This window comes from Mugil cephalus, chromosome 8 (genome assembly GCF_022458985.1).
Source record: "Mugil cephalus isolate CIBA_MC_2020 chromosome 8, CIBA_Mcephalus_1.1, whole genome shotgun sequence".
Taxonomy (NCBI): Eukaryota; Metazoa; Chordata; class Actinopteri; order Mugiliformes; family Mugilidae; genus Mugil; species Mugil cephalus.
The window spans coordinates 22,655,923-22,677,924 of NC_061777.1; the positions used below are offsets into that span (position 1 = coordinate 22,655,923).

At 40.1% G+C, this 22,002-nt stretch overlaps 1 protein-coding gene across 1 annotated transcript; it reads right to left on the minus strand.

The window, feature by feature from the left end:
- Nucleotides 1-715: 715 nt before the first annotated feature.
- erlin2 (ER lipid raft associated 2) lies at nt 716-20,494 on the minus strand. Its single transcript, XM_047592193.1, has 12 exons — nt 20,397-20,494; nt 16,957-17,064; nt 15,701-15,782; nt 11,960-12,006; nt 11,665-11,726; nt 11,403-11,528; nt 9,866-9,939; nt 9,084-9,142; nt 4,598-4,689; nt 4,217-4,306; nt 3,292-3,371; nt 716-3,199 (listed from the first exon to the last, which is right to left on the minus strand). The coding sequence occupies exons 2-12, from the start codon at nt 17,061-17,063 to the stop codon at nt 3,020-3,022; spliced, it is 999 nt and encodes a 332-aa protein (XP_047448149.1). The 5' UTR covers nt 17,064; nt 20,397-20,494; the 3' UTR covers nt 716-3,019.
- Nucleotides 20,495-22,002: the final 1,508 nt, after the last annotated feature.

The window sequence follows — 22,002 nt, forward strand, 5'->3', positions numbered from 1 at the left end:
TGCATTTAATTAAGTGGTTGTAATAGGTCCTCTCAGTTATTCTTTAGAGTGCATTAACATTTAGGTTGGTAACTGACTGCTTCTTCTCCACTTCAGAGGATGTGGACCATTCCTTCGCCAGCGTCACCAGATGCCTCTTCAGATGAGTGTGTATTGCAGTAGTACCTTTGTCGTATTTCAGGGCTGACTTACATATTTCCATGCACCTGATGAAACGCTGCTGATTTGCTGTAATGACCCACTGGCCTCCTCACCTGTCTTCTCAGGCATCCGTGTTATTTGTCACGTGATGGAAAAAAGTATATTTACAGCTATATGCTGCTGCTGTTGGATTCATGCATTTGTACAGTGTAAGTACTATAGTATAATAGAATAGAAAAGTATAATATAGTAAAAAATGTCAGTGGACTAAACAGAAACCATTCATGACTGTGGCTTTGCACCTCTGTGACACACCAGTTAGTACATTGATTCCCAGACTTGTAATCATTACACAATCATCTCTCCTTCCTTTCCCAAGAGACTCATTGTTGGCTTTTCCAACATACTTTAAGGAAATTGAGATATTATTAAAAGCTTAAAATGAAGCTTTACCAAACTTCCTGACTGGGGCCACCCTAATAGCTCGTAAAACAATGAACCAAGTTGTGTAATAATGTATTACACTGACTTGTAGGGAAATGTTATTATAAAGAAACTTTCATTGTATTCATCATACGCGTAAAATAAGTTTAATTAGACAAAACAAGTGTTTTATTGAAACATCCTATATGTCACACTGTACTTGAAGGAAAGATCTTCATAATGCCATTAACTTCTCAAAGAATAAAACTGAACTTTATTGTCGTAAGACAATATCTTGATTGTACATTCACAATTGAAATCAGTGCAAAAACATTTGCCTGTAAAGTCTGTGTCAAGTTTTAACTGATCCGTGATGTCTGAATAAAAATGAAGACACGAGAAGTCACTTTGAGAGCAGACTGGTCCACCATTAGAGAGTGATGATATTAATGCTTGATAAAAACTTGATGTAAATTAGAAGAAATGTTCGAACATGACCAACGCCACATCTGGAACCAATACTTCACTTTGAGTAACAAAACTAAATGAGTCAGTTCTTTGCCTACTTTGGAAAATTACTGCAACTTTTGGTCCAAAACGTTGTTGATGTAATGCCACAAGAAATTTGACAACATCCCGGAAAGCACACGAAACCTGCTTTACTGATGACTTGCAGAGTACGCAAGTGTTCGCACATTTAATGACTCTGGTTTTAAGTCCTCATAATGTCGAGGTTTCTGTAGACGCACGGTGACTCACAGACTCCTTTCTCAGTCAGTGGTTTTCAACATGTACAAGTTCTTTCTCCTCCGGTGCTGTATCATGCTGACAATAGGCTCAAAGGCAATTCACTATACGCATCCTGCAAATGTTACTTCCATGATACAGTTTCACAGCTAAGATCTGTCTTATGAAAGCTATAGTTTGGTTATGAAAGCTGGCCCATAAAGGCAGGTTTTTGTGTCATAATCAGGGCTGGGTATTGTTACGGTGCTCTCAGAGTTGGAGCTCGTCATGTTGTGGATGTCCCTCAAGTCTACATTAATGTCAGTGTATTGGTCTCACAAGGTGGGCCTTGTGAAAGCAACATTGCGAAACTGCAGCGAGATGTCCAACAAGGGAAGGCAGAGATGGCTTCTTCTTCTTCTCTCCTTTTCAAATTGATCAGAGGGTTTTATAATCCCATGACAGATCTTTGAAACAGGGAGATTGATTTGAATGATCAAAACGAACGATGAAACCCAGCCTTAGTCTTAATCTGAAATCATTCAAATGTAGCCCTGACATGTAACCCTGCGTGAATAAAAAATAAAACAAGTGCTACACACACATATACAGAAAATGTGGTCCAACTTAATACAGTTGTACAAATTCAGTGAACATTCAGTAGATCAGCTGTGCTTAGAAGTCATTTAAAAAAAAAAAAAAACATACATACAAATGCAGTGATGATATTACATTTGACAGTCAGCAGCTACCACAGTACATTCTTCATCCCTGTATCAAGCCTGTATTTGTGGCCAGGGCCCATACTTTTCAAGCAGATCAGAAGGAAACCACAGCTGGCGGACCATTGCCGGTGACGGAGCATTTTACCTATCCTGTAGTAATGCAGGTCATGTCAGTGTCTGCTTGATTTCGAATATATTTAGTGTAACGGCAAGACTCGTTTCTGGGAAGTTGTTTGACTGTTTGCTAAATTCCACTGAATAATTGTACTGAAGTGGAGTGTGTAGGAACACAGAAAGATGACTGCACAGTATGAGTCAAACCAAACACACAGAAGGAAAACGGATGACGATAAAAAAAATATGAGTCTTATCAATATAGATACAGTGAATATGACTGTATTTGAAGTCAGCATTAGGTTAGTGGGGTTTAGCCAAGAGTCAGTTAATGAAAAATGGGAATTAAATAACCAAGATTTTAGAAGTTGGTGACTCAATTTACTGCACCTAAAAGCTTGATTAGGATGAGAGATCGATAATTTCCATTAAGAATTTTGCAGTTTCTTCAATGTGTGACATGGATGAAAAGTGTAGTATAAACACACAGTGGATTTATGATACTGTATGCACAGACCATGGGAGCTGAGCTACAGAGAGCTCTTAAAGGAGCTCGTTGTTCTACCACAGAGGAAGCAGTTTTAGTCCAATTTAAAGTTTGGCCTCTAGATGATGCCACTCGCAATCAGGACAGAGTAAATGCAAAGGAATGCTCTTAAAAAAAAACACAAATTATCTGGAGAACTTCACATCCTAGTGAAACTTCCGATGTGATTTCTAGCAGTGATTCTAAGATGTTTGAGAAATAGAGGCCCTGGCCAGTAGAGCTTGTTTGGGCCACTGGAGAACCTGCCCGCCAACCAACCAGCCGGCCTGTGTGCTGGACTTCTACCTTCCAGCAGATCGTCCTCCACCTCTAGGTGGTCCTCTGGGTCCCACCACTTGCCTCGCTAATCCAGGTCCAGAATCTGCTCACCAACAATGTCCATGGCTGCGGAGGCCTTGATAGAGCTCCCCGCAGAGGCAGAGTCCACAAACATCTGGGGTATGTCGTTCCCAAAGTAGATTTTGCTGTTGGCTGCGATGGCCTTGTACTTCATTAGCTGCAGGTACTCTGGTGTCAGCTTCAGCTGCAGGAGGGGCAATAAAACTCATGTAATGAGTAACTCACATAAAGAGCAGCCTGGATTTGGTGGAACATGTGTTTGCGTCATCTCCTTACCTTATTGGCCTCAGCAGCTCTCAGGGCTGTGTAGTACTCTGCATCTGCTTTGGCTTTCTGCCGGGCCAGGTAAGCACTGTCTGTCAATCCCAAAAAAACACTTTCAAGGTTCAGGTGGTTTAAGAAGACTACAGAGAGCAACAAATATGCATTGGACCTAAACTTATAATTCCCAGACCCCAACAGCAAAGCAGTACACACACACATAACAAATAAGCACATTTGGTCTGCCAACACATTAAAACAGTTGTAGTTTTTTATTTCAGTGACCTCTGACCAACTGTTTGACATCATGCTGAAGGGGTAGATGAATCATATTTCACGCAAAATATTTGTGTGTTGTGTCTTGAGTATTTCTAGTTTGTGCTTTTTTACATTTGTACTTGTGCAGCTGTGGCTCAGTAGGTAGAGCAGGTCCATGACCAGAGGCTCCAGAGCACATTAAGTTGTTGTTTACTTTCCACTTTCCAGAGAGAAACTTCTTTGGTGCTGCTAGAGTACAGTTCCTGGGTTTCTCTAAACTTTTCTACTGAAAACAGCTACATGTGGTGGATGGCAGCAAGGCCGATGGGAAGGGTGAATCCAAACTAAAATATTAAAGCAGCAAACAAGCTAACAGATGTTAAAATTCATTCTTAAAACTGAGGGAGGCTGTGCAGGGACTGAAGTATCTTTGAGCAAGACACTCCCAGTGCTTGGCAGTGGTGTGTGAATATGTGTACGCTTATTGAGTGGGTAAATATATAACATTATGAATGGAAAGCACCAAAAAAATGTGCTTTATAAACACATGGTCATTTACTATCTTTGTCAAATATTGATTTTTAGATATTGTATGCCATGGCTGTATTTAAATGTGATATATGAAAGTAAACCAAAGTTAAACAGCTTTTTTATTTTTCTTCCTCCACCATCAGATACCAACCTTCGATTTGAGAGATTCTTTTTTCCGTCTCCTTTTCCATGACTTTCTGTCCGAACTTGATTTCTGCCACTTGTGCCACTTTCTCAGCCTCTACAAAACAAAGAAGCAGATTTACCAGTTTAGAGCTGATCAAATAATATCAGTGAATATATATTGAAAAATGTCTCAGATGCTGCCTAAAATGCCGGCTGGCGTATTTTCGACAATTTGACATCAATTCTTCGTCTAGTTTGACATCGACATGTCACATCCATACAGACTAAGTAGTAAACACTATAATACAGTATATAGTTTGGGCATCAGAATCCATATCAGCATCTCTAGTTCAGTTTCAGCCTATAGTGTTTAGAACCATCATTGTTCAGATTCAGTCGCTCTCACCTATTACAGCTTTAATCCTTTCAGTCTCTGCCTCCTTCTCCACAACCTTCTGTGTCTGTTGAGAGATCAGCAGTTTTGTCTTCTCGCTCTCCCTGCAAACACACATACACACTTTTTAAAAGAAAGAACTGACGTACTTCCTTTCACTTTCTCCTCTGAGGATCGAGTGAACATTGTGTCCCTTGCTCTCATGCTGACACAATGAAGTACTGTAACTATGACATGCTTCTCTGGAAATCTCCTATCAGCTCAAATACGCAGTGCTGCATCCTTAGAAGCCTAACTGTTATTTCAGTGGGATTGTCCCGGCATTTAAATTTTATATCTTGAGACTGCATGCAAAACACACTGTGACTGGGGAGTTGTGATTTAATATACATTGGTAAGGTGAGTTTAGTCAGTGGTGGACTTTAGCAGACATGAGGAATTACTATTATCGGTCTTTTCAGGTACTTTGTGCCTTCACGTTTGTGAAGGTTTTCAGTTATATAAGTCACGGTATATCCACAAAGGTAACTCATCCAAGAAGCTTCTGCAGTTCACTTCAAACTTTGTGCAGTCTTGTTGGAGCCTTTCTGCTTCCTGTGTCTCTGATTTTGTTTTTTATTTTACATGGCTAAAGAACCGCAGAGTAGGTAACTAATCAGCTCACTGCCAGGGCAGACTGTGAGAAAGTTTGAGTCTAGCACCGTCTTAGAAATGTCCACTAAATGCTCAGTCTCCACACTAAATAGTGGATTTTACCTTTAGTCTCAGAGAAAGAAATCTTAATGCTAAAAGGATATAAATTAATCAGGTTTCCGTCTGTTTGCCTGCTCACTGATTAAAGCCATCGGCTAAAAAGAAAATTTTATTTGTTTAACACCTGAGAGTTATTTTCAAAATCGATTTTTATTTTTTGAAAGTTAAGGTTCCCTTCAAAATTAAACTTGTGCACAGAAACTGTCCACTCCAAGATAAACAACATCAGTGCCCAGTCCTCCAGACAAGCTGTAAAAACAGTACTGTGGCAAACAACTTTTCAGATGAACGAAAAATGGAAACCAAAAGTACAGTCACCTAAAGTCTGCAGATTATAGTTGCACAGATGCAACTGATTTCCCACCCAGAAAAAAGCAAAATCAAAAAGTTGCAACTTTTCAACAACATAGGGAATAGGGAATAGAGAAAAGGGAATAGGGAATAGGGAATAGGGAATAGGGAATAGGGCACCCCCCCCCCCACCCCTTCCCGCCCCGACTGCTAATGTTGGAGCTTTTTTTTTTTTTACTGGAAGTTTAATAATAAACATCACTTTCTCTGTGCAGTTCCCTAGTTACCCAGTTACCGTAACACAAATGACTGATGCCAAACTCTAAAATCCTGCAAAAACACTTCAAAAACGCTGCAAGCAAAGTATATCTATATATCTACAAAGTGTACACACACACATACATACATATATAAAAATATATAAACATTTTACAACGCCACACTTTTTCCATTTTCTTTTCTGAAAATTATTCAGTTTATTGTGTCATTGCACTCTGAAATGAAAGCATAGAACAAATAAGCAATTTGAGTTGAAAAAAAAATCATGGAATCAATGTATAGACCAAAATGTATCATAAACCTTTGACTCATCAAAGTAGCCACCTTTGGCAGATGTAGCAGCTGAACACACTCGTGGCATTCTTTCTACAATAGAAATCCAATATTCTTCAGAAAGTTCTTCCCAAGTCTGTTGCAGAAGTTCCCATAAATGTGTGGCACTTGTAGGTTGCTTGGCTTTCACTCTTCTGTCCAGTTCATCCCAAACCAGCTCGATGGGGTTTAAGTCTGGAGACTGTGCTGGCCACTCCATGTTTTCAAGCTTACCATCTTGTTCTTTTTTCCTGAGGTAGTTTTGGCGTAGCTTGGACTTGTATTTTGGGTCATTATCTTGATGAACCTCTGACCAACTAGGCGCATACCAGAGGGTTATTACATGGCGCTGCAGAATGCTGTGGAAGCCGTTTTGGTTCAGGGTGCCGCTCACTCTGTACAAGTCACTGACCCTGGATCCAGCAGAACAGCCCCAGACCATCACACTTCCTCCTCCATGTTTGACAGTTGATGTCACACACTGTGGAACCATCCTCTCGCCTACTCAACAGCGTACAAAGATCCTGCGTGATGAACCGAAGATTTGAAATTTTGATCCATCAGTCCATAACACCTTCTTCCAGTGGCGGTGTTTCGTGGCCCAGGAGAGCCTCTTTGTCTTATTCTGACATCTTAGCAATGGCTTTCTTGCTGCAGCTCGTCCTGTCAAACCTGCAGCTTCAAGTCTTCTCTTCACCGTTGAAACTGAGACTTGCTTACTACGACTACTATTAAGCCGTGCTTGAAGCGAGCTGTTAACATTCAGAAACTTGTCCTCTGATTCAGTTGTGGCTTTGGGTCTGTCAGATTGCTTCCAGTCGGAGTTTCCCCCAGTTTCTGAGCATTTGATGGTGACGAAAACTGTACTCACTGACATCTTGACTTTTGCAATTTCCCTGTAGGAAAGACCTACATTTTTAAGTGTTATGATGGTCTGTCTCTCTTCTATTGTTAATTGCCTTTTTCTATTATAGTATTTTCTCACAATACTGTTCACCTGATGCTCATGAGGGTCTGGTACCACAGTGTGTTCCACCTGTAGGAATTAGTAGCACCAGCTTTCAAGGCTGATTCAACCTTCATTGCTGCAGATCAGCTTTACATTGTTAACCCACTTCATGTTCCCTGAAAAAGGCCCTTTTGTATAATTCTGAAATGTACATTATTTTTCAGTTTTGGGTGGCCAAACCTTTTTTTTAACCTGTTCAGTACTTACCTTTGTACCATTTCTCTCTCTCTCTCTCACACGCATGCACGCACGCACGCACGCACGCACGCACACACACACTCACACTCACACACTCACACACACACACAGCATTCTAAGATCTCAGTCCTGTGGGTTTACGTTGAAACAGCGTAAGAAAGCTGGTAACCTGACTTGATGATCATTTTGGAGGATTGTGGTGCTGTTAAACTGGATTGAGCTGAACACTAAAGTGTTGCTGTTGTTTGATCTAGCCCACTGACTAAAAGGGTATGGTTAAAATAATAGATAACAAGACCATAAACTAAAGCTATCAAAGGGAAAACACAGCTGAATCAACATCTCTCTCTGCCATTTTAAACATATCCTGAATATATCATATCATGCACGAAGATTTAAGATTCAGCGTGACTGCTATAAACCTCCACGTGCTTCATCTTGATTAAGTTACTCTGATCTAATGAAAAGTTCAGATATGTAACATTTTGAACCTAAAATTTATTTATGAATAAATCTGTTAATTACATCTCAAGAGATGTATATTAATGTGTGTTTATTTATTTGCATAGGAGAATAAACACTTCCACCCACGAGTCATGAAAGGGTTGTTTTACTGCATAAACATCTCTCACACAGACACAAGGCATTCTTGCAGTCTTGAGAAACTTCATCAGTCATTGTAGGAGGCACAGATTCAAAGGGAGACTGTGACATCATCTCAAGTGTGGGCCAATAGGTTGCACCACAACCCACAACACAGAGCACAGCTAATGGGCCACTGCCACAGAAGTCCTACGCTTGCATAAGAAGACATAACTCCAGCCAGGCTCAGATGCTGGGAAAATATAAACCTGGATAAACCCAGATCTAGACCTGGGGTACAGTTTATTTATGCTAGATGATCACGTTGTTTAAATTAGATAAAGAAGACAATAATAGACACATTATGACAACATAATGACACATCATGGCAACGCTTCATCACCCTGAAGTGGCTGAAAAGCTGGCAACGGGCCCAAGTAGGAATGAAGTAGAAGAAGGGATGAAGAACACACTGGAAAAACCAGCTCATTGAGAGCCCGACTGCAAAAAAAATGTCACTGCCCACGTCCCTTTCAAACACAATATATTCCTCATAGAAAGACTAAAAGGAATATGCATTTTGTTTTGTTAATAGTTTTACAGATGTCTGTTACATAATTGTGATTCCCTAAGTGGCTTTATTTATTTTATGAGAATTTAATTGAGTTTGCTGTGATGTTACATTACATATTGAGCTCTGTGGTCTCCTTTCATTGTGGATGAGCTTGTTATTGTGATGCCTTTCACTAAACAGCTACAAGATGTTCCAGACAGGCAACACAGAGGTTTGTGTACCACGAAACAGACACAGCAGTGGGTAACAAAGACCAGATGAGAACAGCATGTTACATCAGGTTCTCACTATTACTTCTTCCTGACTTGAATACTTTCACTTTCAACATGTGCTGCATCCCTGAATTTGAAACTATAATAGTTTCAATATATCCAATATATATTCAATATTTCAATATAGTTTCAATAATATAATATAATCCTCTAAGAGACTGAGAGGGAAAGCAGGATGCTTCCTTTAAATTCACAAGCTTGGTGGGTCATGGAAAAAAGAAAACTCACATGAGCTCGTAGTTCCTCCGAATGCTCTCTGGAATGTTGGGTTTTGTGACACGGACCGCCTGTGGACCAGTCACACAGAGAAGGACACATTTAGCTCTGTTAACAGGACAGATGAAGACAACACGAGTGTAACAAGAAACACATGAGAGAGATTTTCATCTCCAGCGGATGTCCAAGAAAACATCCAACTGGAGAGGAGCCCAAGAACAGAGACTGTACTATTAAAGCCCATCAGAGCTGACTGAACCGCTGCTTCCTCAGAAATAAATGTGGTTGTTATTTCAACTGAGCCAGGGGATTTACAGTAAACACAGAGCGAAAGTAAAAATCGTCCAGTGAAGCAGTTAAAACTCAGGAATTAAATGTTTGGAACCCTGTCGGTGTAGAGAGAGAGAAACCACTCAGCATCGTCTTAAAGTCATAATATTGCTCAACATTTAACTATCCTGAAGAAACAGCGTCTTGCGTTGTTAGGATAAAGGCTCCAGGAGAGAGGCTTTACTGAGGGTCTGGGAAAGTTTGTAAAATGACTTCATTCCGTGTTTCATGAATCTACAAGTACTCTGCCAAGAATAATAATAAGGAATTGATAAGGTAATACTCATGCTGCTACAAGTATAACTGGAGGAATGATGATGAAACACTAGAAAAGCGTGTCACAGACAGACACAGAGGGATAGCTGCAGCTTCATAACCCTAGTAGCCCTGGCTTCAGCCAAACTGGACAGTTTTATTGTGAAGTGTTTCGTCCGTATGGGCGCTCTCTGGTGATATTACTGTACCTGTATGATGAGTCCAGGTGCCATCGATGTGAGATCTTCTTGAAGAGTCAACTTCAAGTTTTCATCAATTTGGTCTGGAAGGGAGAAGCATAAAAAAAGGTTGTGTGAGCTGACTTTCTAAAACTTTCTAAAATAAACAGAGCCCCTTTCAGACATGGATTATGTTATATAAATTGCTGGTTTCACTTTGAGGAATCCTATTATCGTATCCTGACTCTAATAATGTATTAAGCAATGGCATCTGTCTCCTCGAGGCAGACAGGAGACCAACACCTGGAAGATACCCCAGTAATAAAAACGTACCCAAGAACATTTCAATCTGTCTTGTGAAATACATTTTCTTCTTGACGTTCATCTCTATTCTGCAGTGACGAAAATCTATTAATTATGGGACTTGTGTTGTTGCCAGACTACTCATACGTAGTATGTTGTAGTACGTTTCGTTAGAAAAACATTTTCACAAGCTGTCACAGGATGAAGCTCCACAACAACCCAGGAACTGAGAATGCGGTTTAAACACACACACTTCCAGCGAAGCCATTAAGAGCTTCATGTAATTTGCATCAATTCATTATCATTGCCAGAAGGCACTTCATTTATAAAGCGTCAATAGCAATCCAGATTATCTCAAGGCACTTTGAAGAGCCCAAAACACCCACAAAAAAAGAAAGAAAAAAAATCTATAAATAAAAGAATCATTTCTTTTATTCTGGAGTATAACATTGAAAAGACAAAGTCAATATTAGACGTAATTTTCATTGATTTGTAAAATAAAAGTGCAACAAGTCAAAAAAAACGAAAAAAAACACGGAAAAGCTGTTTTTTCCTTTAAAGAGGACATAGCCTACATCTGGAACACTGCTCTCATGGAGATGAATCATTCATCGTTCAGAGTTCAAAACAGAAATTTCAGATGTTTCCTGCATAATAACCTGGTGCTTCTCCAGATTCAGAAGATTGTAAAGTACTGCTCTGAAGTGAAGTCTGTACTCCTTTTTGACTAACAGAAATATTTTTATAGAGAGCTAATAAAACCTGTGACTGCTGTTAACTGCCATTTCATCATCTTCTTCTTCTTCTTCAGCTACAAAAACTTGTGGCTTTATATGAATCAAACAACGGCAGTTTTCTTGTGTAGCTCTGTTTTGTTTTCTTTTTTCATACATTAAAAGGGACAAAAGTTAAACGCATTCGTTTAGCACTTTTTGGTTTTGCTTTTCAAACTGAAAGTCAAATAAACTCCATTTTTTTATTTTACGGTCTAAAACCAAACTTGAAATACCAAAAGGTGCAGAGCCCTGTGTGTCTCAGGTTCATAAAGACGCACTCACTTTAACAATGTGAATTAAAAAAAAATACAGTCAACAGCAGCCATATGCATAGCAGCTGTTGACTAATGGGTCGGGCTGCTAATTTGGGCTGTGTTGAACTCTCATGTGCCTGTGGACTATGTCCCACATGCTGTTAATGCAGCAGATGCATCATAACACAACATTAAAGCAGCAGTCACACACACACAGCGCTGCAGCATACTCACCAAACAGGCCGATGTAGACCTCCTGCAGTGAGTGAACGCTGCAGAACTGGTTGAGCTCATGGTGAACTTTGTTGAATATCAAAGCCTTGTCGTAGTCTGCTGTGAAGTTCCTCACTATATCATACACTAAAAAAAACAAAAAAAAATTAAGATACAGGCTATTTTTAAGAGAGAAGAAGTTATCTCCAGAGGAGTTGCCCACAGCTGCAGAATCCAAAATAAATGGAGGAGGGGGTTAAGGATGTCAGATGTTTGAATTTACCTGCTGATGGAACGAGGTAGTTCACCACTTCGATGCGGTCAAAGTAAATCATCACCCCTCCACTGTAAGAAAAAAACATTCATCACGTTTAAACAAACACCAGAATGAGAGGGGCTGTACTTTACTGGACGATGCCAGTAGTTCACTAGCTGTGCTGGTAACACTCTGACTCCTGAAGCGTCGGTGTAACACTACACAAAATGTACTGTGTGAGGTACATGATGAATGAGACGAGTAATAAATCTGTACACCACATCTGATACCGCTTAGGTCCATAAAAATAAAGCAAACCTACCTTGTGCCGCATGGTACGTTCTTCACCTCATCCGTCTGCAGTGTTGTCTGTGAGACAAACAGACGCTTTTATTACTTTTCATTCATCACCGTCGTGACATTTTTGTGTTCCAGACATTGTTACAAAAACACCAGAAACGGCCGTGGGGTTGAGAGTAAACCTGACACTTTAAGAATTCAAGTAATTCAATATCAGCCACACAGATGACAAAACACAGCAGCAGGAAGTTTCTGTTTAGTATCGTGAGATGCAATGTAGCAGCACAAAGTAGCAGAACCTCAATGATGCAATTTGTCAGAAAAGCTCAGCGTTACACAAAAACAGTACCCATTACACTCTGTTGCAGTGGATTCTCTGGTTTACATTTTTTTTGGAGAATCAACTATTTCAGTTCCTTTCCTGACACAGTAAATCACTGGCAGGCCGATGTCTCAACCAGCCACAATTCAACTTAGATCAGAGAGTAAATGTCTTGTGGCCAGAAAACCCTCGCTTCAGAAATGTTGGGGAAACATCTGGCTCCCTGCAGGAAAACTGAAGTAGCTATCCATTCTGAAAAAATATTTTAGTTTTTATTTTACAACCACAATCATTAAGTAGAATATTTCTAATAAAGAATCCTCCCCATAATGCTCCTTCAGTCAATTTTACAAAAAGCACTCCTGTGTAAATAAGATATTGTATTGTCCTGGAGTCTTGGGTGAGTTTGTAAGAACGATGTGAACGAACCGCAGATAAGGGTGAAATTACTGGCCAATTTAAACACACTCATTCTCCGGATGCACAGGCATATGTTAAATCTTAAACAGATCTAGCACAAATGCATCGTTCGCTACATTTGTAAAGTACATCAGCCTGTGGTACACAAGCAGATTTTGTCTCTCCTGTTCTCATACAACACACGCACACACTTTGCTATTCACAACCTTAGCTACTAAATCCTCCAGAAACGCGTGGATAACTGGCTGCACACACACAACTGATGCCACCTGCCCTCAAACACACCACTGCTTTATAAAGCCATTCTCAGAAGCAGTAACACGACTATGCCAAAGCCTGGAGGAACAAGATCAAGATATCCAACAAATTTAATGCTTCCCTCATCCCAGGAAAGGTGAATCACAAGAAGCAACCAACCCTCTGCTAACCCTCTTATCTGAATTTTGCAAGGAAACCTGTTGAAGGCCATCACAGATTTGGGTTTGAAAGTCTTGTTGCTTCTGGCATGAACCAGTCAAGTATGGGGTTGCAGTGCGATGTTGCTATGTTATGCAACAAGACAAACAAGAGTAGTTGAAGAGTAAGTCCACCTTTGAGTGGCTCAAAATTAACAAAATAAAACTTTACATGTGGACTAACCATGATATAATTTTTGCAAATCACATGTCATACAAATAGACAAAACACAAGCAAATTAAAAAAAAAAAAAAAAAGGTCATTAATTTGACACGTGCTACAAATACTCAACAGCAAACACAGATACGTAAGGCGAGTAGCACAAACCACATCCAAAATGTTACTAGGAGACACAAAAAAGTGACTCCTGGAGCTGTTGATGTTTGCTACTTGTCAGTGTCAAATAATGCGAAGAAATACACAATTAATATGTGGATTAATGGCAACACAGTGCGTTGAGTGCTCTCAGCTTCTGCACCACAGAGACGCCATCATCCCTATAAGAGAAATTCAAGCACACAAACCCTTCATTGAGGCTGCACAAAAAGCAATGCGTCTGCAAAGCAAACTGGGGCTTCACCACAGCAACCTCAGAAACTGATGTTTATTAGTTCATGAGAACAGTTCTATTAACAATTGTGAAATTAAATGGATTTACAACCATTAACCAAATTATCCATGTGGACCACCCTTTGCCTTCAAGACAGCATCAATTCTTCTTGGTACACTACCACACAGTTTTTGAAGGAACTCGGCTGGTAGGTCGTTCCAAACATCTTGGAGAACGAACCACAGATCTGTGGATGTAGGCTTCCTCAAATCCTTCCGCCTCTTCATGTAATCCCAGACACACTCCATGATGTTGGCCAGGCCATCACTTCCAGGACTTCTTGTTCCTCTTTACACTGAAGACAGTTCTTAATGACCTAGCCTGTATGTTTTGGGTTGTTATCCTGCTGTTCTGCAGAATAAATTTTGGGCCAATCATGTATTTCTCAGCACTGAGGACACCATTAATCCTGAACAAATCCCAACTCCATTTGCAGAAATGCAGCCCCAAACTTGTGGGGAACTTCCACCATTCTTTCCTGTTGCCTGCAGACACGGATTATTGTACTGGTCTCCAGTCCCTCAGTGAACAAACTGCCTTCTGCTACAGACTTTATATTTCACATTTTGACTCATCAACCCAGAGACGCCTGCTGCCACTTTTATGCACAGTTTCCTTGGCCGACCACTGTGTCTACGATCCAACAATAACCCTGACTTTGTGTACTTATAAGATTTGATTGATAAGGATTGATGCTGGTTTGAAGGCAAAGGGTAGTAACAAAATACTGACGTGATTTTTCTTTTGTTCGCTCACTGTACATTTTGTTAACTGATAAACTGATAACTGAAAAAATAAACAGTCGTTATCTATATTTTTGAAAGCATATTTAGTTTACAGTAAACCTCTCCAAACCTGTCTAGAACATGTGCACAGTACTGTAAATATATAGTTAGAGAGTGCAGCAAAGAAGAAAACTGACGTAAAAGGCTGATAAAAAGTCCACTGAATTTAGCTTCCACAGAAGTCCAAAAGATAAGCCAAAACAAAATAACCCAGAATTAAACTGGTTTCAGATAACTCCTGGTTGCTGTTCAGTGTGCAGTATTATAATCTAAAGATCACTGAGGGATCTGGGCGATCAAATGTGATATGTGATATTGTTGTGGGGACAGTGTCATCTAAAAACCCACAGTTCCTCTACTGCCAGGAGTGCATGCGGCTGACAACAGAAATGTTGCTTTTCTTTTCCGACAGTCGAGACATTTAATAGTTAACAGAAACTGCTCTACGAAGCTACTCTCCCTTCCTGACAGTGAGGGGTACAGTTATGCTAATTATTAGCTTGATGGCTGGTGGTTATTGTCCTGGTAACTGGATCATATTCTTACTGTCTTGATAAGCTTGGAAGCCATCTAGTTGTGGGAGGCTACAGGACAACTTGGTAAACTATTTCATATGTTCATTTTTTTTGTGTGTGTGTTTTTTTTACTTTTTATTTATTAACATGTACGAAGAATATGAGAACATCAAGGGTGATACAGTTAAAATCGAAATATTCTATTACACATACACGTACGACATATGTCACACTATTCAAGGTGCATTCACGATCCATTTTTCCCAGCGTTCCATACATTTCTCCAACTTAAGTCTTAAAACAAAAGTAAGTCTCTTCATACAGTAAATTTCTTTAATGATCCCGTGCCACTGGACCTAGGATCTAGTTGCAACCACCTTCCAGTTATGGCTTTCCTACCACTTCCCAAAAGAATCTTCAACAAGTACCCGTCCTTACGTAGGACTGTTTCCGTGATTTTACCGGGATATAAAATAACGAAAGAAAAATCTAAATCCACTCCTATTATTTTATTTATCTCGGTTGACACCTCCCTCCAAACTAACTGGATTTTCAGACAGGCCCAAAAAACACACAGTTTTTATTTTGCACATCGAAGTTCAGGAAAAAACGCCATCATTTTCATGACGGGTGATATTTAAGAAACTTGACTCACCTGAACAGACTTGTAGGTGGTGATGAATGGGAGCATAAGGTGGAAACCAGGGCCACTGGTGGCAGTCAGGAGAGCCCCTCCCCTGGTTGAGAGACAGACGCACACAGATATACTTTAAAACTGCACGAAAAACAAAGACAAGAACCAATGCACAACAAAGATGTACAACAATAAAAAATGTAAATTTATGGAACAACTTAGAAATGGAAATTCAATTTTATAACACACTTTTTTCTTTTGTATTTGTGTGTGTATGTATATGTATGTATATGTATGTATATACACACATATATATGTAATGTATAGTTTTGTTCTACTGATCGAAATAAATAAATTAGTAAATATACAGCTCAGTGGTGTTCATTGTGCCTTTGAGATTACAAATATGTTAGTGTTTTCCTTTTTTCAGACTCTGATTTCTTAGATAATAGGAAGGTCTTCAAATCTTGATATGTTTCTGCGGAAACCTGTCTTCCTCAGAAGATTCACCAATGATAGGGTGATGTGGTCTTACGCGCTGATCTTACCGATGCGTGACCACCCTCTCGGTTTTGACAGCTGCTGCTCCAGGTGTGTGAGATCATGAAGACTCCCTCGTCTCTGCTCATCGTCCTCGGGCCTCGTTTCCTGATCTCAGTCGTCTCTCTGATCCACCGTTGGTGTCTGTCGTCTTCTGTGTGGATGACTGTGGCCTTGTCCCAGTCCATGGTTTTCTCTTTTGCAGTTCCTGTTTTCATGTGCTGAACCTTCTCCCTGTATCCCCGATGTATGTCTTGTAACATGACATGGAACAACTGACTGGGACAAGGCCACAGTCATCCACACAGAAGACGACAGACAGAGAGGCGACTGAGATCAGGACACAAGGCCCAAGGACGATGAACAGAGACGAGGGAGTCGTCATGACCTCTCACACCTGGAGCAGCAGCTGTCAAAACCGAGAGGATGGTCATGCCTCGGTAAGGTCAGCGTATAAGACCATGTCACCCTACCTTTGGTGACACTTCTGAGGAAAAATGTGTCAAGGTACAAGTAACATCTTCCTATTACCTAAAATATCCAGAAGAGTATCAGTATCAGTAAACAGCTGATTTGGTTATATTAAAGCTCGGGCATTCACAAGCTGTTAACTGTAAGGATGTTTATAGCTAACACCTTTAAAGCAGCTGTTCATTACTAACAGACTGTTTTACAAGAGAGCAGTGTAACACTAATCCCTGACATAAAAAAAACAATAATGTGTGCTGCACACTCACCTGTAGTAAACTCCAGTGTGCCCCTCTTCGATCTTGTGCACAGAGGCTAAGAGTGCTGCTCCTCCAAGAGCTGCGATTATTGAGAGTATGGCACCCCACTGTGCCATGCTGACAGCAGACAAGCAGACAAGAAAGACAACATGTGAAAATGAGCAGATGGAGTTTTCCTTTTTTATTTTGTTCCCCACAATGCTCTCCTTAATTACAATCAAGTTTTCAGGCAATCAATTATGCAAATATTCCTAGACATCAAGGTCATGGTGAACCCAAAAACAAAACGAAAACAAAGGCAACTGGACTAATTTGAGGTTTCTTGAAGATGTTTTCCGACTCATTTTTATTAGGAACATCTGTGGATGGTGCACGCCTGAAACTAGTACGGCCTTATTTATTTAATTATCAAATGAACCTGGTTGGTATCGTGTTTTAGCACAAAGAGTCATTCTCTAACTATCCACTACTTGTCCATAAATTAATTCTTAGCTTGTGTTTTAGCTAGAAATAGGACGTTTGACACTGAGGCTCCAAAACCTGTTCACTTTATTGAAGCAGACTGGTTCAAAACGCTGTGTTGAGGCTTGTATCAAATCTCTGTGATCATATGGCCAATGTAATTTGAGGCTTCATACGTCACAATGAAACACTGAGTGATTTGAATCCTTTACTCCACTTCATTCGTAAGAAGGAGTCACTGATGTTGAAATATGTGTGATCTCATTTTACAGTACAAATCTGTCATATCAATCTGAGACATGTTTCAAGTGAAAAGAAGTAATAGGCAAACACATTTCAACATGTTGTAACTTGACAATGAATGGACAATGAGTCAGAATGGAGACACAGCTGCTTAAGATTGACTTTGTATTTTTATTTGTTGGAACTGGAGTCAACTTGATGTGAATCATTTGTTTGTGGCTGCTATAATAGGAGATGACCACTAGATGTCACTGGTAGTGTCTGTGTTTGAGGTTTTAAAGCTTTGAATCTACAATCTACAGTACCATCATGGAGAAGCCCCAAAGGTTCACATGGTTTCATCTGCCCATCTCTAGTTTTAACTTTGTTTTTGGATCAGACTGTCTTCCAGCTACAAGAACATTTGGCATCCTTTGCTCATAGTTGAGACATTCACTATAGAACAGAAATGGTTCTACGTTACTACCCTCCTCCTCTAACCTCACTGGAAACAGTGAACAATGAAGAGGCACAGTACAGTAATTTTAAGCTTGATGACTGGTGGTTATTGGCTTAGAAACTGAATAATATCCTTACTAGTTATGGGCATTCTGGCTCGTTTTAGAGAGCCGGTTCTTTTGGCTCGGCTCACTAAAAAGAGCCAACTCTTTCGGCTCCCAAGTGGCTCCTCAGAGTTTTTGTTGATTAAATTAATTCATTACCAACAATAATATCAAATTATGTGTAAAATGAATTACTAATACAAAAAACATGCATTATATTGAATGTTTATCATTTATATGGCTTTATTTGTAAATTCAAGATAAACTGGAGCAAGGTGCTACAAAAAGTATAAAATAAATATATAATAAAATATTAAATATAAAAACAAAGATACATCTCAATCAGACAAAAAGGTCAATTATTATTGACCAAACCAAAAACCAACCGAAAACCCAACAAAACAAAATCCAAACTCCTGCCACTTTCTAAAAAGGCAGAAACTGTAAGGAAGGTCAGCTGACCGAAGACGGATTTGCAACACTGAGATTAATTAATTAATTATAATAATGATGATAATAATAATTATAATATTCATAATCTTCACAATATTATTAGTATTATTATTATTATATATTAATTAAAAAAAAATGCCAAAAAACTATCTGTAAACCCCCCCTTCTGCTCACCACACATCTTGACCAATCACGTGCGGCTTTAACAGAAAAAAAGTAAAAAAAAACAACAAAAAAAAAACAACAACAATCGGGAGCTGGCTCCCGTCATTCACTTCAAAGAGCCCGGATTGTTCGCAACCGACACATCACTAATTCTTACTAGCTTGTTAAGGTGGGAAACCATCAAGTTGTTCTGTGGTGTGGGATTGTATGAGTAAACTACTTTTCACATCTTTTATCTTACACCTGCGCGTTCTTAAACACACACACAACAACATTTAAGACTTGAATCTGACACTCCACCAGCCACAACAAACTTCAGACACTCTTCCAGGTACAAGCCACTGGGGAACACTCTACCCAGTCAGTGAACCCACAGCGTCCTGCAGTTGTAACACAGTGGAGTTGTCTTCTTGCTCACTGGTTTATCTCCTCTCAGCTCAGGCTTAGCCAGACATCACCTGGGACTCACTGACCTTGTCACTTAAAGGGGATTGAGGCCAAAGTGCAGAGAACTGTCACTTCTTTGGGTGAAACACACACAACAAATGAGAAAAACCACAACAATACCTACATTCCTTTATCTATCTACACACACACACACATATATATATACACAATCTTTTAGACTGCTTGAGCAGAAGGATGAGAAGCTGTGTCAGCTTTGGCTAGTAGGGATTTGCAGAGATTCAATCTGGTGACCCGGCTGGCTCAACACTGGGCTTGTCTCCAGATCATAGTGTTTACAGCAGCAGCGGATTGTTGAGTAATTATTCCTTAAGTGTTGGGTCATAAATAACAAAAACTTAAAATTAAAGGAGAGTAACAACTGTTTCGCATGAAGAACCCTTGGCCTTGGCACCTTAATGGTAGAAAACATTTACAAATACAAATCATTCGTCCAAGTAAAGACTGTTTCAACATCTTGAATGAAGAGAACGCAAGCATTTCAGCATGTGAATGATCAGCCAAAGAAAATTTCGGAGGATCAAAGATAACCCTAGTCTTTGTGAATTTGGAGGGCAGCTTCCGCTTCTTCACGGAAACAGCTACAAGACTGCAGCAGTAGCTCAAAGTTCAAAGTTACCACATCAAAAATAACCGCGTATTTATTTTATTACATATAAGCCGAAAGGAAGTGGCATCACTAACATTGTATTCGAAAGTGGAAAATAATCAATAATTGGCCGGCGTGTGGGATGTATGTGGAAGTCAAATTAAAATATGAGAGTATTGGTATGGAGTTCGTATTCATGGAGTCAGGGCTAACAGTGTTAGCGGTGCTTAAGTGAATGTATATTATGTTTACCTCGGGGACAAGGGCTTCTACGAGCAGTAGACCTGTTTATTTAAAATAGCGGTTATCTAAATGTCTCAATCTTCACTTGAGTATCAGCGTTACACAACATTTGGTTGCACAAAACCAAATGCTGGTTCACCCATTGCTAATGCTGTAAATTAGCAGAACAAGCTTAGCACGTTTCACTACATTTTAACATACTGCCAAGCAAAATTAGACCTAGTACATTAATAGAGATCAAACACATATGAACACACGTTCCTGCTCTACGGAAGGTCTTAACTTACCTTAATATCGTATAGATGACAACAACAGGACCGATAAGAAGCAGGCACCTCAGGTACCTTCTTCTTCTTCTGAGTCAACTACCCCGCGACAGTGCTGCGGTAGCGACATCTAGCGGATGATTAGTCAACAGCTCTTCAGTTTCACATGGCAAACGGACATACGTCTGAGTTTACAGGGCAGATCTGCCACATCAGACGCGGACGCATCGACGTATCGCAGCAACGGACCAACCCGCTCAATGCGGCGTCTACGTATATATGTCTGTGATTGTAACATCTTATCCTGTGTATTAATGAGTGTCCTCCTGACTAACAGTAGCCATTTCGCCCATATTCCGGTTGACAAATAATAATAATAATAATAATAATGACAAATTTTGTTATAATGTATAACAAAATAGACACTGACTACGTGGGTATTTGTGTTTATCACAAGTGACATGGGGGTGTGGCCTAACTTGCTACTGTCGCCTATATATGACGTCACAGTCACTGCTAGGGAGTCGGCGGGGCCTGTTCCTAGGCAACGTTGCTAAATTCGGCTATAATCAAAGCCAAACTATGATCAAAATTTTTTTTTACAGTATTCTGTGAGAATTATCTCAGACACATCAGTAAGCAAGTAAGTAGTAGTAAGTACGTAAGTAGTGATATTGTACCAGTAACAAATACTTGTTATGAAGTGATAATGCAGCTACGACAAACATATATGCTAAAAAGTGATAGTGAAACAGAAATGGACGACCACAAGATGGAGGAATACGTGCCATTGAACACAAACATTGAAGAAATTATGTTGACCTCTGCTAGATTGGTTTCCTTTATATCCGTGACCATGGATGTAATAGAGGCATCATCCCTGTCCACTGGCTTAAACTCAGAGGTGAATGTGGTGTGGGCTGAACCTTACCAGGGATTGGTGGCAGATGTTTAGATTCCTTTTTGTCTGTACTGTCATTCAGTCTTTTACCACAAGACTGATGGGTGGATCAGATGTGTGAGCTGACCTTTAGCTGTGGTGGTGGGGAGGTGTACTGATTAGATTCCTGTTTGTCTGTACTGTCTTTCAGTATTTTATAACTAGACCGGCCTGGGATGGGTGGCGTCAGAGGCAGATGTGTGAGCTGATCTGTAGCTGTGGTGTTGGGGATGTGTACTTGTCTTGATATTTCTTTAGATTCCTGCTTGACTGTACTATCCTGACCTGTGGTGTGGGGAGTCAGAGGTGGATGTGGTGTGGTCTGGACCTTAGGGATTGGTGGCAGGTGTACGTGTTTAGATTGCTGTTTGTCTGTACTGTCTCTCAGTATTTTATCAGATGTGTGAGCTGACCTTTAGCTGTGGTGGTGGGGAGTCAAGGGGGTTGTGTGGTGTGTGCTGACCCTTACCAGGGATTGGTGGCAGGTGTACATGTTTAGATTCCTGTTTGTCTGTACTGTCATAAAGTCTTGTACCACGAGACTGACCTGGGATGGGTAGATCAGATGTGTGAGTTGACCTTTAGCTGTGGTGGTGGGGAGGTGTACTTGTCTTGATCTTAGTTTATATCCCTGCTTGACTGTACTATCCTGACCTGTGGTGTGGGGAGTCAGAGGTGGATGTGGTG